Genomic DNA, 16,735 nt, shown 5'->3' on the forward strand with positions numbered 1-16,735 from the left:
GTAAATATAGAACTGTGCAATTAATTGCCAGATCTTTGTTCGTGAAAGGTAAAATAAAAATAATCACTGAAGGGTTCGTTTTGTCTGTTCTTATTTATAGTAAACGAAGAGAAATGAAAATTAAGAAAAAGAAAAGAAATTTTCGTTCTATTATTTAAATAACTGTGTACAGTTTGTACGTATATTTTTTTTTTGCACAATAAATAGTATGAAAACATAGTAACTTCATTATTAAAAAGTGGAAAAAAATTGAATGTGTACTCGAGAAGATACACAAAAGAACAAAAGTCTTATTTAACCCCTTGCCATACCATTGTCTTCATAGTTACAACAATCAGAATTTTCTTGATTATAATAATTTCTTACAGCAAAAAGAAATAATAATATCGAATAGAGAATAACATTCATATTTAACAAATTATTATTAAAAATACTATCATATATCAGACTCATCAAAGTATGGCAAGCGATTAATTACATCGAAAGACTTTCTTCTGTGCTCATTCTTTGTAGTTCTTGCAACTGTCTTTGAAGGTGAGCAACACGTAATTTATTTAAAGCTATTCTCTTTTCAAATGTCAATATTAAAGGCTTCGTGATTGTGTCTGTTATGTGAACCAACGTCCGTGTTCTCACTAAAATAATAACGAAATCGATCATCCGCTATTGGTTAACTGAGATTATTAGATTCAAAAATAAGTACACTGACCAGCATTGTTATGTATGCTAGCAAGAATGTCTCCATTATCTTTACATCTTCCTGCCATTTCTTCTTCTTCTAGAACCAATATCTTTGGTAATTCTGTTATTGCCTGTAAAACAACGGAAAATTTGAATATGTATCTCTAAACGGAAACTCCTAGTAGATTTAAGTATGTTATTTAAAAGTTCACTTTTAAACATTTATCCAGTATTGGCGTGTGCACGATTTCCAGTGGGATTTGTATTGCTTTCCCATGGTGTGATTGGAAACAAGTCAGAAAGATTTCTTGTTCCTATAAAAATGTATTATTATTGGTACAGCAAGTAAAAAGATATTGTGTAACTATGAATATTACCTTGGACTCCTTGCTCTCTGAAAATACTGAGAATATTAAACCCACAAAATTATGATCCATTGTTTGATACGTCGCTTGAGTCGCAATATCTGGAGAATTATTTATATTATCAGAAAACAATTGATCGTCTGTTATATTCAATGAGTATTTGACCTGTAAATTTACCGAGGTGCGACGGACAAACTGTGATGTGCGGGTGTGAATGATACCAGCCCAGCACACGTACAGGACGATTTAATTCCTCTGTCAATCGTTCTGCTTCATTAACAGCTTTGTATAATTGTACATCAGAGATTTCTACCCTATCTTTTTTTTTATCCAGCCTTCGTAAAATAAGAACAGCAACAATTTGTGCAACACCGTCAACTATCTAACATAAATGTCCATGGAAGGATACAGTATTTTTTTAGATGTTGCAAGAGTGATGTAAAAAGAGCATATTAGATAAACAAATATAATAACATACATTTCCCATCAAAAGACCCATTACTTCGAAGCTTTCTGTTGATAGAGCATGCTGAAGGCATACCATATACACATCAGTGTGTAACTCCACTTTTTCCAGTGGAAATTCAGCCATTGTGAATTAGAATTATGTGCAATTAAAACTGTGAATCTGAAACATGATATTCAACATTAACTTTATGTACATTAAAATTAATGAAATTTCAATAAAATTTGATTGTATAATAAAACGGAATCTTTCGTAAACCACTATCAAATATATTAAATTTGCTAATACATACACCAACAGTAAAAAGAAAAAACAAGAAAAGGATATAACCTACAATTATAATCAACTCGGAAAATCGTCAAACAATTCTAAACCAAAAATTCGAAATTCATGTTCAAATATATCATTCTTATAACCCTTTCATAAATCGACGAATTGTCGATCATTTATGATCATTTTCTCTTGATTATTGTCAATCAAATATTGTAAACATAATTATTGCAAATAGTAAAGATTTATATTTTTATACATAAAGTAATTAATCACGGAAAAGCAACAATTTTAATTAATTACTTTAGCACTTTATTTTATACTGCTAATTAAACACATTTATGAAAAAATCGTCATTTAAAACTGCTCGAAGCAATATATTAGATTGAGTCAAGTTGCCAGGCTGGAAATGCAAGAGTATACCACTCTTTTGTTTACGTTGCGACACTGCTGTCATCAAATCCACGTGGAATTCGGTGAAACCACACTAACGTGAGTGATAAATTACCGACACTCGATTTTGACTAAATAGTTTGAGCGTTTTCTCACTACCCCAATTGGCGTTGTACGGACTCTGAACCAAGCTTTGTTTTTTAACTAAAATCACTCGCACACATATGCGCAATTGAAGCTTCAAAAGAATAAGAAATCAAAATTAAATATCTTGAGTTCAAAGTAAGTTGAAGCCACCCTTTATATCATTGGTACCGTTTTCATTAACAATGATATCGTTACAATTATTATACAGTTTTATTCGCAGTTTATTATTACAATTGTTAAACAATATCAGAGGCATTCAATAATTCTGATTCGCCGTCTTCTTCCACAGGATTTTGTTTGCTCGTAGAGCCGGGAGAATTTAATTTTGTTGGTTCAGGAGTTAATCGAACCGTAGTACCGTGTCTACTGTAATCCTCAATTTCCCCAATTGGTCGTTCGATGTCTTCCTCTATGCTCGTCCTGCACTTGTTCTGCAATTCCAAAGAAGGTTCGATTCAAACTTGTTATTTTTCAGTATTTCAAACTCTCGCATTAATAGCCTTTAAATTATGTAATGTAACCTAATGCTTTGTTAACGAAACTTATTTAAAAGTTATAACATTGTAGGTCAATAAGCTATATCGATAATTAAAATTACTAAAATTTAGACTTCATTCCTTTACCTTAAGAAGCTTGAATAATTCTTCGCGGAACTCTTTGCTACAGGACAAGTATATAAGAATGTGTACAGCGTAATTACAAAGCTCGGCAACTGCGGCGAACGCACGGAATAGATGGTAGCCTACGTCCAGGGGCTCGTGATTATTATACAAAAACGGGATTACGATCGACGGTATCATAGTCACTACAAAGCACACCGCCATGACCGACATCAGTGCAGCAAGGTGCTGTTCTTCTCTGAAACATGATTTAACGTGGATAAGAAAATTGATTACCCAAGTACATGCAATGGCTATTAGCTTCCAAAAGGGTGGCCCGTTATTTCGATGATGTTTTACTCGATTTTAACTTCGCTTGTATTATACAGGGCGAGACACGTGGCCCGGAACATTTTTATTACGCCAAAAAATAAAAGAAGATCCTATACAAAAATTGCCGTGATGATACGAACACGTTCTCTGCGTATATCTACTTCTTCAAAAAGGTTGAAGGTTGCTCGTATCTTTTTTTATACGACCGTATAGATACATGTTATCCATTGGATCTGTGACGTAAGATGCGTCCAGAGAAGAGATTACAATTTAGCAATGCATGATCTTTGAATTAATTTTCTTTATACGGTTACGTAAATTACAACAGATGAAGGTTTTTAAATGTTTTTTAGTGTTTCTAAGATCATTCCAATGTCACACGAAACACAAGCCACGCTCTTTATAGTAAAGGAATGACCTTGGCGTGTGGCGCCGTTGATGAAATGGATTTAAGGTGGCCGCGTATTAAGATATAATGGAGGGTGCACTCAACCAAAGCAAACAAGAGTTTCGAATTTCACACCACTCCAGCGTGCGCCCCTTTTGCTCGCTACAGTACCCGATCTGAACCGACTACATATATGGTACCTGTATCCGCGATTGCGGGTCAACAGCGACGTGTCAGGTAGATTCGCGGTCCGATATTTGTCGGAGACCGTTTGAAACTCCCGTTTCTTTGCGTTTAGGTGCAGAAATCTCTTGACAACCGCGCTATTCAATAGAAGAAGGATCAAGGTCGGGCAAAGGCGCACCGTGACTTCCATGATCCATATGTACGCCTGCCAAACGGGGTGCCGAGTAACGGAAGTATTCTCCTGCAAGGTGAACTGAATACCTGCACCCTCTGCTTGCTCATACACCGTTCTCATCTTTGTTAGCGGAGCACTGATCTGTAGAATGGTTTACAACGATATTAGGATCACTGTTTCACTCTTAACTGGCCGAAGTTGTGCAGAAAGTTAACTACCCCTAATGATGTTAAATATACTACAGAAATTTTCATTGACAAAAATGAAGCTTGGCAGTTTCGATTATTGTATGACGCAAGGGTTGTTCTCTGATTTCTGCATAGCTCAGCGCAATTATTATTCGTTCCTTTTTCCAGGGTAATTGTAATACCGCGAATCCGACGATGAACGAGCACAGAATGACGGAGCGAACATTCTTCCGCGCGTTTCTGGTCCGAATACGGGGCGGAAAAAAGATGAAAATGTATCGATCGACGATCAGGCAAGTGATTATCAAGATGCTCGCCGCAGAGAAAATGTTGACTGCGACCAGTTCCATGTGAGCGTGGTAAAACGCGGACGGATAATTGTTCTTCATGCCATAACCCAGTCTAACAACTGAAATGGGAGACATTTCCGATTATAGTATGGACGTTCTGCTTTTATGATTTCATCGTCGCAGTACGTACATATGGGTATCCAAGATACTAAAACGCCAACGTGCGCGAGAGCTAGCCCTTTGAGATACATATAAGCGATTACGCGGAACAGCGGCGTGGACAACACTACCAATATCAAAATATTTCCGAAAAGGCCGCTGGCCACAATCGTCGGAATTACTATCCTGTAAACGATTTTCAGGAAAGACGAGGCTTCGTGATGACTGTATCGGTTCTGGTGATTGATTGCGTCAACGGTGTCGTTCCACGTAAAATTCTCATCCTCGCAGCATAGGAGAGTTCTAAAACATTTCTCTAGGTTGGAGATTGTAAAGCTGCGGCACACTGTTAAATATTCAATAGATACTTGGTTCGTGAGTAATCACTCTTTTTAAATGCGTACCCTTTCAGAATTCCCGTTAGCATAATGAGCGCGTACAAATGAAACGGTTCGAATCGATATTGAAAATCCCAACGAAATTTTATGGTCTAACGAGTACAACTTGGTTCACGTGTGGTCAAGAATATTGTTTATCTCGCGTGTTTTGCCGCCCTCGTTGATAATCACTTCGGCCGTAAGCGCGTGGCGGATGCACAACAAGTTCTGCGAGATCCATCTCCAATGAACACACCACCGGGTTTCCCGTGGAAAAAGCCGATATCGCGCATGCTCCCGCCTCGGTTGACTTATTGTTGTACCCCGAAGTATATTTACTTGAACATTATAATTATATTCCGGCGCCCTTCGCCCGGCTAACTCGATTAAAGATGCAATAAAAGCGCGGCCCAGGGTAAACTAATAAATTTGCGGCGACCACGCCACGCCGGGACACTGTGCGTACAGCGAGACGACTGATAATTGAGACGGACGACACAGAATATTTGAAACTATCGTCCCGTCAAGATAAGATGGTCCCACGAAAGAAAACTGTAAATTGGTTGTATACCTTCACTTTCTCCGCGCTATTTTCTGAAAAGGACGCCTGGTTAATAGATGAGCTTCAGATTGCTAAATATTAAGTCTTAAGTGGGGTCGACCGGTATAAATTCCCAGTGAAGCAGCTCCTCCTCTGCTTGGCTCTTAATTTGGAAGCAATTCACGCCACCGGCTCGTCTAATGGGAATCCAGTCATCATGAAGCCGAGCGTGCTAGGATACGTCTTTTGGTAATGGAAAAAAGCTTTTAGTCGCCCGAGCCCGATAAACGCGTTGCTAATAATCGTTTGTCATTCTGTGTTTAGGACAGTGCAATTCATCAATATCTGCATCGTTGCATCGAGGACCCTGGGATCGGATGATTCCTGCCCTTGTGTGCCTTCTACCAAGTGTTCAAATGACGTTCAGCTTTTTGTTGATAATCAAGTGTTGATACTGCCCTGTGAAAGCAGGGATTTAGTAAGATGTTGTTCAACAGTTCCGAGATCGATAGAAGCGGCGCGTGCGATCGAATCTCCATGGGATTCGGAGAACACGTTATCACAAAGGAACGAAACAGGAACAGTTGCAACTGCATTGAACATCCCAACGCACATTGAGGACAGTGTGGAGAAGAATAAAACGACCGAGTCGCAGTCAACCAACGTGCCTTTTCTCGAAGCATTCGCTTGGGACATACCCGTGAATATCCATGAAGCCGAAGATCTTAATGGCGAAGATAAGAACGCGGATGAAAGTAAAAATACTACCGCTGTTAATTCAACAGACGGGTCCACAGAGATGACGCAAAACGTACAAGATGGTATGGGCACTACAGATGTAAAACAGGTGCTATTGCATCATCCGAGAACGGAATTGCCTCCAGCGACAAGGCTTGTTGAAACACAGAACGAGAAATTTTCGAATTCTCGGAGAACTGTTAGCTCTACAGCCTCGGAAGATGTGAAGCAAGGTTTTCAAATAAAGAAGAAAGGCCGTTTGGCAATGCCGGTTCAACTGTTTCAGCTGGACGCAGGGGAACCGTATGTGGAAGATTTGATTCGTGAAGTAAGAGTGTTCGAAAGTCGCAGAACAGCTCCGAGACGACCGGATTTGCTCATGAATACCGCAAGAAGAATAAACTTCGTTACTTCGAAGGCGGTAGTTTTGAACAAAAGCTATTTTAATACGAACCTTCGAGTCCTATCGACAGCCAAGAGCACGTCTGAAAAAGTCAGCGATCTCGTGAAGCAGAAAACATTATTAGAGACGGCTCTCACGCCCGATGGAGTATCCGCTCAAGCGATCAACGAAAATGCAAGCTCAGTGAGCGAACTTGATGTGACACAACGCGACGATACGTCGATTAGAAATTTATCACACCCGGAAGACATCGACGATGTGAAACGAGTTGCCCGCAGCCATGCCTCGGAACCGAATGAAGAGCCCGAGGTCGGTAGAACGTCCAAATCTTTATCTTCGAGAGCGAAAATAGAAAATCAAATGGATGCCGAAGATACTTCTGTGAAGCCCTTTAAAAGACCGCCGAGGGTGTTGCCTGTAAGACATCTTTCCAAGGAAGAGAACGGTACGAATAAGTTCGCAAACTCGAGAGAGCGAGCCATAAGTTTATTCAACAAGTCCAATGAGGTGAGAAGGAAGCAAGTATCCCTTCTTGCCAACAGAAATGATTCGATTCTGTCCAAAATGAACTCGTTGAAATCCAATTCCACAACCTCGGAAGAAATTGAAACTGAAAGCAGCAGCCTGGATGGGAAAGTGAATTTATTGATCAAAGAAAATGTTCCTGAATTATCCGACGAAGGTCACGAGAATGTAGAGAAACAAGAAAATGAAAATGTATGATCAAGTAATGGAACGTGGGTTTGTTCAATTATAAAAACCAAGTCATTGATGGCTGTTGCACTAAAACGGAAGCGCCATGTTCTTTTTTTAACACATCGAATGAATATTAAAAATGGACTAGCTCTTATCCTCTTAGCATATACGATGTGTACGATGCAGAAATTTATTCCCTCTTTAACCTTCACCTTTAGATACTATATAACATTAAGTTTCACAGTCTAGACAAAAAAGAGCGCATAAACAACTCGGCAAAAAAGTGATTATGATCTATTAATAATCTGAAGGGAAGTTTGGCAAAATATTCTATTATGTATATGTATGTATGATTCGGAATAAATTGCGTGCAACAGTATATTTAGAAGCGAAAATAAATTTACCATCTATAAATATTAAATTACACTGATTCGATAAGAATACACATACATACAATTTTTATGTAAGAATTAGGTAAAGATAAAATTTAAAAAAAATAAATTGATTGAGTTCTTGAATTTTCTGCCTGTTAAGGCCAACGTCACGCGAGAGTTGAAAAACGGACGTTGATTATCTATTCTTGTTGTTCTAGTTATAAACAAGAATAAATTTTACTTATTTTCAATTAGTAAAACAAGGAGAGACGACTAACGTTCGTCGATTTGACGTTCGTATGACTTAAGCTCAGGTTGGCAATCCTGAAGCGTCTTGCAGCGAACGAATTTGAAATTTAACGGACAAGTGATCCAAGAATTTGGAAGAAGTGATCGCTCGCGAAACAGAATTATTTCAATAATAACTTAAATAAAATGACCGAGTTTAAGACACCGACGTCAAAAAGGTACAAAAGTAAGCTTCAGGACAATCCAGAATTACAAACGACCATTAAAATACCAGCCTCGCCTTTTTTGGAGCAGATTGGTTATGGATGCGGTAAACAAATTTTTGTGCTCTTTAAATGAACTCGCGTAGACATTACTTTATTAAAATAATGGTTCGTCAGGTGTTAGTGTATTTTGTTTGGAACGATCGCCGAAAGTGGGTTTCGTTCGATCACCATGGGCGATAAAGAAGAGGAATCGCAGAGTTCAAGAAGACCAAAAATACAATGAACGTATACGATTCGAGGCAGAAGTTCTTCGTAAATTAGATCATCCGAACATTGTTGGTTTCCGAGGATTCACAGAAGTTCCAAACGGTGAACGGATCGATCCATGTCTGGCAATGGAGAAATTAGATGCTTCTTTAGGTAGAGAAATTATTTACTACTTATTTTCATAAATTGTAAAACATGCTAATTATACGCATATTTTTAGGTGATAAGATAGAAATGAAACTCGAGGCTGATGATGAACAATTTCCGGCTAAAGACATTTTAAAAATAACATATGAAATTGTAAAAGGATTAAAATATTTGCATCACACTGCTCATATCTTGCACGGCGATATAAAGAGTTATAATGTATTGGTTTCTGACGACTATAGCAGAGTTAAACTTTGTGACTTTGGAGTATCTGTACCTCTCACCGAATCTCTTGAAATGGATATCTCCAAGGGGAACTTTACATATGTGGGGACAGAATGTTGGAGTGCTCCTGAAATAATACAAGGTTGTATTACAATGACATAAACACTATAAACAACTATAATCTGTATTAACCATGTATCTCTAATTTTTTGTACAGACGGTGAACCAGTTACAAATAAGGCAGATATTTGGGCATGTGGGCTGGTAGTATGGGAAATGATAGCTTTGTCAACACCACATGTGGAAAATTTTGAAGGTGATACTAGTTGTTCTGATGATTCAATGCTGGACACAGACATGGAAAATAGTTTAAACACTACTAAACATAATGGGGATATGGATGACAGTATTGTTTTTCTTAAAGAAGTCATGAACTGCAAATATGGTAAGTATTTGTATAGTAATGTGTGTAAAGGGTGATCCAGGAGGAAAGTCTTACGTTCATTAATCTCTGAAATAAATATAGAAACATTTTATTTAATAATTGATAGCTTTAAAGATAATTAGATTCAAATAGGACATCCTATATTTAAAGACATTTTAAAAAAATTAATACATCAAATAAAATGTATTTATGATCGCAGGTACGCGTCCTCCACTACCCGCTATTCAACTTGGAAAAGAATATGACAAGGTTCTTGAACTGTTTTTTGCTTGCACTGCCCTGGATTATAAAGTCAGACCTAGTGCAATCGGTCTCGTTAACTACTTCGAAAATTACATATACAAAGGCAATGTGTGATGAGCAACGTGTTACAGTTATTATAAGTATTACAAATTACTATGATAATCAGATTAACAATTGCCTAGAGATGCCTTTTATTTTTCTAATAATATTACAATGGCTGTAAATTTTACTCTTATACTATTTACAAAATAATAAATATCAGTAAAACAATAATAATTATTATACCGATGATGAGACAAATGTTAAACTTCATCTGAAAGAAAAACAGTTCAGTTTCGATTATACAATTATTGTTAACTATATTTTTTTTACTTCTTCTAATATCAGTACCTTTCTATGCCTGTGACTACGGTTCTCGGCTTTTTTAAGATCTGTACGACCAGTGTCAATATTAGTTGCTGTTTTCCCAGCAAAATATTCCACATTATTCAAATGTTCACTCTACAATGTAAGATGCAGATTTACATTCGTTCAAAATTCATTCTATCATGTACATCGTACACTTACCTGTTTTTCAACCAGAAATGCCATTTCAGTAAACATATCTCTAACTTCTGTAATAGATTTTTCCAACTTTACTATATCATTATGTCTACTTTGTATATCCGCTAATTGTTGCTTAGTAGTTCTGGTATCTTCTAAAATCTATCAGTCAAAACAGATTACACCTGTTTATTTAGAGTTAGGACATGATAGTGTTACTTACATTGTCGACAAATATATTGTTATCTTGAGATTCAAGTAAAGAATCTAGTTCCTCGCTCGTAATTTGCTTTCTGACTAAAAATTCGAACAGAGTAGCGTGAGCATTTTTAAGGGATAATAATTCGAAACGTTTTGAATGATACGTACTTAACATTTTTTGTTGTTGTAAAAGTAAACGGCATTTTTCATGGTATCTCAACATACACATGTTGTATTCTTCCATAATATCCGTGAAAAGTCTTATCATCGTTGTATATTGCAATGCTTTAATTCGTAAATGCGCGGGTCCATCGATTATACTTGTCAAATTTAAATCATCGAGAGGAGCAATTTCTTTTCCCATCTCTATAACAAAAAAAAGTATTAAAGAATAATTTTTTTTTTTCTTTATTTTTATGATATGTTTTGTAATGTGTAAATAATTCAGAATTAACATTTTCTTGATCACACGTGATTCGAAGCATTATATACAATGATGTTTCCCGCCCAAAATGTAAACAACTTTATTGAAATGTTTGTCTTAACATCCTTCGACTATGTACTTTTTTGTAAATACGTGTAATTCATTAAAATCATTTATTGATTAGAATAATCGATAAATTGTGCATGTAATTGTTATCAGCATGTGTATGTAAACACACGTGTAATCGAAAGTGCACATTTGTTTACAGAGTGTCGGTTGCATATTGCGGCGAATCTAATTGGTCAGTGGTTTTCCCGCTTCTGAACGGACGCCAGAGTCCTTTGTAGGACTTTTCGTATTTTCAGCGAGATGTCCCGTGATAATTATTCGTCGAAGTTTTCTGTTTGTACATATCATAGCGGAATTATAAAATCACTATCGATACGCATTCAGAAAATGATAACCTGAGGCCACAAGTTTTCCTTTATCGAATGATAAGTTAAGGTTATGTTTACATTCGCAAGATATATTTGAACCGAATTGATAATAATTGTAGCATTCGTTTTAAAATGATTTAAATCGGGCACAGTTGTTACCATGGAATCTTTAAAAATATTTGACGAATTTAAATTCAGTGATCTCAACGAAGACTGGGTTCAATCTGTCTGGGATACAGAATTTATGATTTACAATGAACCACCTGATGAGTACCTAATGTTCATAGAAAGTGAGGACATGAGGCTGCTTTTGCACGAAACTTGTTCCATTGTGAACAATTGGTTAACCGCAGGCAAAGACCAGAACAGTTCCGAACAATGTTCAGAAATCTGTTGGAACACGTTGATTATAATGGATATACAAGTACGTGCTTTGCTAGCAATATTGGGTTACATAATGAAGAGCGGACAAGGTAAAGAAGCTGACGATGATTCTAGACAATCTTGTCTTTATGCAACTAATTTATATTTTATACTTTTGGCTATTCCTGGTAGTAATGCTTTCAATGTGTTTCACCCAAACTTATATCAACGTGCTATTGAAACCGTTAAAATAAATTCTGGCCAATTGCAGCCACTCGTGAAGAAACGTTCCAAAGCAGTGAGTTTAGATGATTTTAATATATCAGATGAGATAAGAAATGATAATATTGTTCTTTTACCTAACGAAAAAGAAACATTGACAAAAAATTTAAATGTTATTGTTTGTAGCCTGATTACAATGATAAAATCATTTTGGTTTAAGGACCATGTACAGTCATTAGACAACACTGTTAGCGGTTTACTCGAAATTACAAAGATAGAAAATGATTGCATAGATCCTTTTAGCTACAACAGGCAAAATAATACAGTGGAAGTATCATTGATAAGGAATTCCTATGCAGCATTATATGAACTGTGCGATAGTAAACATGGACCTGTTAAGGTTACTATAACAATTATAGCAAAGAATATATTACCTCGTTTGTTGTATAGTCCTATGGACATGCAATCAAAGTTTATAGCGAATGTACGTGAATGTACTATAAATTTTTTAAAAGTTTTATTGAATGAACACGATAAAGAAGCAAAAGTTGCAATTATTACATTAATACAGCATTTGATGCTGAATTGTCCAGATCGACTTGAAGCGCGTCAGAAGCAAGCTGGTGCACTGATAAAGCTCTTTGGAGTATGTAACGAAGATATCATAATTGAAGCCTTTAGAAATGTAATATTACTATCTCATCATAATAAAATACCTCTGAGAATATTTGCTCAAGAAATAATTGGCAAATTATTGATTGAATCTTTTTTGATTGACTGTAGTATGACTACTAGCCTGAAAGATAAAGCTAGAAGAGTCTTTGTTGCTGTTGTATTAAGTAGATGCATGGATTGTTCAAGTATGGTAAGAGGAAAAGCTATGGCAATAATTGCAGAGTTGACAGAATTTCATCACGGAACAGATAAGGAAATATTCGAAATAATTTTCGAAAAGTCCGAACCTCATAAAATATTTCTCACATTCGAAGAAATAAAAGATGGTTTATCCGAAGACATTGATCTATTACCAGGTTCTAATGTTTTGTTATCCATGCTGATAGAACGAATTGAGGATGAGAGAGCAGCGATCAGAAGAAGCACATTACAAATTTTTAAAAATTTGATCTTATTGTTTCCCAGTTTGATGAACGAAATAGTACCTGTAATTAGCCGCCGTTGTAGAGACCCGACGCTAACTGTACGTCGATATGCTGTACAAATCCTATCTCAGCTTTTAGAAAAGTTCTCGGACAATTCGCAACTTTTGGATGAATGGGTGCAAACTGTTATACCACAGATATTCGATGTTGAGGTGAAAGTACAAGAAAAGGTGCTAGATTACCTACATGAATTATTACTGAGCAGAATAGTATTTTCTTCTAAAACTACTAACAATACAGCTAGCAATTTACCATGGAAAATTTTGAATACATTAACTAATGTGAAAATGCGACGACATTTATCAAGAGCTTGTAACTTGTGGGTGAAGAATGGTACTATTACAACTTCTGTAATAAAGAGCATACAGTCACATATCGGGACGACCAATAACACAGGAGCTTGGATTTTGTTAGCAGCATTAGCTGAAAATACTCAGCTACCAAATATGAACAAATATATTTCAAACTACAAGGAAATCTTTGAAGAGAATAATTTTTGTACCAGCTTGGTGCTGCAGGTTTTAAAGCACTCTTGGAAGTCCTTGGATAATGAAATTTTGGAAGTCCTTCACGTTTATCTATACCAATGTCTAGAGCAGTTCAAAATCAATTTTGGTTTAATCAGTATTTCGTTGGATATTATACACAATGTAATACAATTCTTGAATCCCGATACAGGGAACAGGTTGTTGTATTTTAACGTGCTAAATTTAATCAAACTGTCTGAGGCAGAAATCACAAAAATTTTTAAGAATGAGGACCAAGCTATAGAAGCAGCACCGTATTATTTAAAAGCTATGTTCACTTTGGGGTATGCTACTATTTTATGTACTCATAAAATATCACCATTAACTTTGCGAATTTTGCAAGGAATATTGCTAGAATGGGAAGCACTTCCAGAAGCTATAAAGGAGATAAAGGAATTAAAAGCGTCGGCAGTTGTCATTCTTGGTCAACAAGCGATGAGGGATCGGGAGATTGCAAAAGAAGTGGTTCCAATATTCGGCAAACTAATGAGGCAAGAGACAAACTTGAGCTCAATCTTTCAAATCGCCGTAAAAATAAATACTGCAAAGGCTTTGGCCGATATTTGCATTAGGTTCACCGCACTAGTTGAACCTTATTTGTCAGATATGTGTGTCAGTATGAAGGATCCAAGTCCACAAGTCAGGGAAGCTATCATGGTGATATTCATCCAACTTCTTCTTGAAGACTACATCAAAATTAAGGGTCCGTTCTTCTTTCACATACTGACCATGCTATCGGACTCGGACAATATGATACGCGAGTTGACAATTTTTCTTATAGAAGAAAGGCTACTGGCGAAAAATAAAACTTTAATATCGCAGCAATTTTTACAAAGTATATATCATTATAACAATTTCCAATCGCATCTCAAAATTTATGATCAAAGAATGCGCGAGAAAGAGAGAAAAGCATTAACGCTACCTGGTAAAAGAAACGAAGAGAAACGGAGAACGATATACGACTTTATGCTAGATCACTTGGATCCTCCGGGAAAGATAAAGTTACTTGTAAAAATAACTAGTCAGATACTTGGTGGAGTTTGCGCCGATTCAATCGACATTAAGAAAGAGGAGGGAATGTATGTGTTAAAAGATGCGTTGTATGTTATTAGTAATGAACGATTGAGACCATCGTCTTTAAATAAACAAACTGATGATGATCAAATAGAAAATGAAGAATCAGTGACTCAACAAATCATACCTACCACCAGTGCAATAACTATTATCATTGAAGGAATGAAGAAACATTGTGTAGAAGTTCTGTTGCCTGTATTAGTAAAACTACAGAAAAAGTTATCTCTTACGAAATCTCCAGTGGAGAATGAAGTGAAGAGGCTTCTGGTTAAAACTTATTCAGAATGTAACAAGGATCGATTATCTAATTTATTCAACGAATATCCAAACTTAGAGAAAGAATTGGATCAGTTAAAGAGGTTCGTATATAAATACCCGATAATATGAATATTATTGATTCTTATTAATTATGTTTTATTCTAGACAAGTGGGAGAAATTGTTCCCGAAGATGAAAACTCCAGTGAAGAAGAAAATTCTCCGTCTGACACAGCAAAACAGATTTCGTCTGTCAGAATATCAGATATTAGGGATTGTAATTTAAGACCTATAGTTTTGTTGGAACGTGTCCCAATCTCTCAACTTTTAAATCTGAACAATTCATCAGTCAACACCTCTTTGCTTTCGCCAAATCATTCTACAGAATGGAGCCCAATTTCAACATTACAATCTCTACGATCATGTTTACCCACGGAGCCTGGTCCTAGCACTAGTACACCGAAATTGAAAAATTAATGAACGACGACATTACAAAAGCTAGAAAGATAGACATAAAACGTAAAAAGAAATAGAAACAAGTATTTCTCAATTTCAAGATGACAGTGAGTCTGACTAGGATATATAAAACAAATAGCTTTTATTTATTTACTTTTATTTACGTTGCAACTTGTAGGTAAACAAAAAAAAAAGAATTGGATTACCTACCTCTTAGCTTTTGTTGTATACGAAACGATGTTTGCGATATGCTATACGTTCGAACTTCCAGTTCTTTTTGTATATCTGAAAACACGCAAGTAGTTAACTAACAGAAAGGCACAACATTTGGTATTTGTTTCTTACCTTTATTCGTGTGCGATAACACGTTATTATATAAATCCTTTACTATAACCGTGTTCTCGCTTATTAGCTGTATCAGTCCACGAATTTCATCAACCTGTATTAATATGATTTATATGACTACTGCCAATATAAGAGTCTGTGATATTTTAACGGTGACTTAATTAATATGAGTATACCTATGCGTATACGTACTTCATCCAAAACTTCCTTGAGTTTTCTATTTTGGGATATTTGGATGTGTACATCTTGTCTAAATCGTTTACCAAATGAAGTGCTATTAGTTTGACACTAAAGAAAGGTAAAAAAAACATGTGTTACAGAGTACGTCTGCTTCTGTTATTAATTAAGTAAACGCTCAGAACAGTGTTCGGGAACGGAAAAAAATATTTTATGTTATATTTCTCAGTCGATCCAATGGCAGTAATTAATTAGACTTCATACAGGATAGGTCTCTATTCAAATCTCTCCAGTAAACATTCATTTGTGAAAAATATCACTTAAGCAACAAACTGTTGTCAATATATCGTAAAAAAATATATTCCAGGCTTATTTCTTTCAGAAAGTACTGTCTATTCGTGCGGCACGACTAAGTTTGTTTGCTCTAAACCGTGAAGAAATATATTGAGGAGATAACAGGGGAGAAAGCAGATAAAGTTAGGAAATCACTGTAATATTTATTTTCGCAAAAAGTTGCCGTTTGTTACTTAAGTGATGTTTTTTTTTTATTAGATTTAGTTATATTCTACGAGTTTAATGCTTTTTAATTCATGCAGGTAGTTAGAATTTTGCTGAAGCAAAAATAATTTCGAGGTGGCCTTCAAAACGACTGGTGCATTACGAACGACTTTCTAACGTGTACTTCTATTAAAATTAATGTCACAGTGTTATCGATAACCGACACTCTCGTGTTTTCTATAGAATAGAATACTAACGGCACGTAGTTCTGGCATTCGATCACGAACCATGATGGCATTCCTTAGGAATCAGCGTGTCACTGATCGTTCTTTGAATCTGGCTCACAAAGTACGTATTCTGTTATCTACCTTATCAGTGCAGAAGCGATAATTGATAAAATTCATCGCGGTGTTGGCATTGTAAACTTCTAATTGATACCGTTCAATTGGTGAGGAGCAGAAGAACCGTTTGACACACTTCTCAGTTAAACCGTATTACTTT

General features: G+C 36.0%; 6 protein-coding genes across 9 annotated transcripts; 3 read left to right on the forward strand and 3 right to left on the reverse strand.

The window, feature by feature from the left end:
- Positions 1-458: 458 nt before the first annotated feature.
- On the reverse strand, positions 459-2,221 carry LOC144474230 (lys-63-specific deubiquitinase BRCC36). 2 transcript variants are annotated; one of them, XM_078188905.1, is made up of 7 exons: positions 2,086-2,221; positions 1,525-1,674; positions 1,224-1,428; positions 1,059-1,147; positions 894-995; positions 710-812; positions 459-635 (listed from the first exon to the last, which is right to left on the reverse strand). In XM_078188905.1, exons 2-7 carry the CDS (start codon positions 1,636-1,638, stop codon positions 475-477), a joined length of 774 nt encoding a protein of 257 aa, XP_078045031.1. In that variant the 5' UTR covers positions 1,639-1,674; positions 2,086-2,221; the 3' UTR covers positions 459-474. The 2 variants fall into 2 exon arrangements, with proteins under 2 accessions (XP_078045031.1, XP_078045032.1); XM_078188906.1 differs by having other exon boundaries at positions 1,847-2,216.
- A 302-nt stretch (positions 2,222-2,523) lies between these two features.
- On the reverse strand, positions 2,524-5,181 carry LOC144474385 (putative G-protein coupled receptor B0563.6). The gene is made up of 6 exons (XM_078189174.1): positions 5,045-5,181; positions 4,672-4,943; positions 4,374-4,600; positions 3,843-4,144; positions 2,946-3,180; positions 2,524-2,753 (listed from the first exon to the last, which is right to left on the reverse strand). The coding sequence occupies exons 1-6, from the start codon at positions 5,065-5,067 to the stop codon at positions 2,559-2,561; spliced, it is 1,254 nt and encodes a 417-aa protein (XP_078045300.1). The 5' UTR covers positions 5,068-5,181; the 3' UTR covers positions 2,524-2,558.
- LOC144474384 (uncharacterized) lies at positions 2,640-7,748 on the forward strand. Its single transcript, XM_078189173.1, has 8 exons — positions 2,640-2,770; positions 2,989-3,222; positions 3,311-3,434; positions 3,608-3,879; positions 3,941-4,076; positions 4,360-5,011; positions 5,696-5,807; positions 5,883-7,748. Exons 7-8 carry the CDS (start codon positions 5,776-5,778, stop codon positions 7,420-7,422), a joined length of 1,572 nt encoding a protein of 523 aa, XP_078045299.1. The 5' UTR covers positions 2,640-2,770; positions 2,989-3,222; positions 3,311-3,434; positions 3,608-3,879; positions 3,941-4,076; positions 4,360-5,011; positions 5,696-5,775; the 3' UTR covers positions 7,423-7,748.
- A 346-nt stretch (positions 7,749-8,094) lies between these two features.
- Positions 8,095-9,861, forward strand: LOC144474616 (lymphokine-activated killer T-cell-originated protein kinase). Its single transcript, XM_078189698.1, has 5 exons — positions 8,095-8,328; positions 8,399-8,644; positions 8,712-9,005; positions 9,081-9,308; positions 9,508-9,861. The coding sequence occupies exons 1-5, from the start codon at positions 8,205-8,207 to the stop codon at positions 9,663-9,665; spliced, it is 1,050 nt and encodes a 349-aa protein (XP_078045824.1). The 5' UTR covers positions 8,095-8,204; the 3' UTR covers positions 9,666-9,861.
- On the reverse strand, positions 9,666-16,593 carry LOC144474618 (syntaxin-1A). The gene is made up of 9 exons (XM_078189701.1): positions 16,492-16,593; positions 15,752-15,847; positions 15,560-15,653; positions 15,425-15,499; positions 10,464-10,661; positions 10,318-10,391; positions 10,119-10,256; positions 9,942-10,052; positions 9,666-9,864 (listed from the first exon to the last, which is right to left on the reverse strand). The coding sequence occupies exons 1-9, from the start codon at positions 16,522-16,524 to the stop codon at positions 9,793-9,795; spliced, it is 891 nt and encodes a 296-aa protein (XP_078045827.1). The 5' UTR covers positions 16,525-16,593; the 3' UTR covers positions 9,666-9,792.
- LOC144474615 (condensin-2 complex subunit D3) lies at positions 11,036-16,543 on the forward strand. 3 transcript variants are annotated; one of them, XM_078189695.1, is made up of 3 exons: positions 11,392-11,629; positions 11,712-14,861; positions 14,926-16,543. In XM_078189695.1, the coding sequence occupies exons 1-3, from the start codon at positions 11,535-11,537 to the stop codon at positions 15,233-15,235; spliced, it is 3,555 nt and encodes a 1,184-aa protein (XP_078045821.1). In that variant the 5' UTR covers positions 11,392-11,534; the 3' UTR covers positions 15,236-16,543. The 3 variants fall into 3 exon arrangements, with proteins under 3 accessions (XP_078045820.1, XP_078045821.1, XP_078045822.1); XM_078189696.1 differs by lacking the exon at positions 11,392-11,629 and having other exon boundaries at positions 11,734-11,817; positions 11,928-14,861; XM_078189694.1 differs by having other exon boundaries at positions 11,036-14,861.
- Positions 16,594-16,735: the final 142 nt, after the last annotated feature.

Source organism: Augochlora pura, chromosome 8, assembly GCF_028453695.1.
Source record: "Augochlora pura isolate Apur16 chromosome 8, APUR_v2.2.1, whole genome shotgun sequence".
NCBI lineage: Eukaryota > Metazoa > Arthropoda > Insecta > Hymenoptera > Halictidae > Augochlora > Augochlora pura.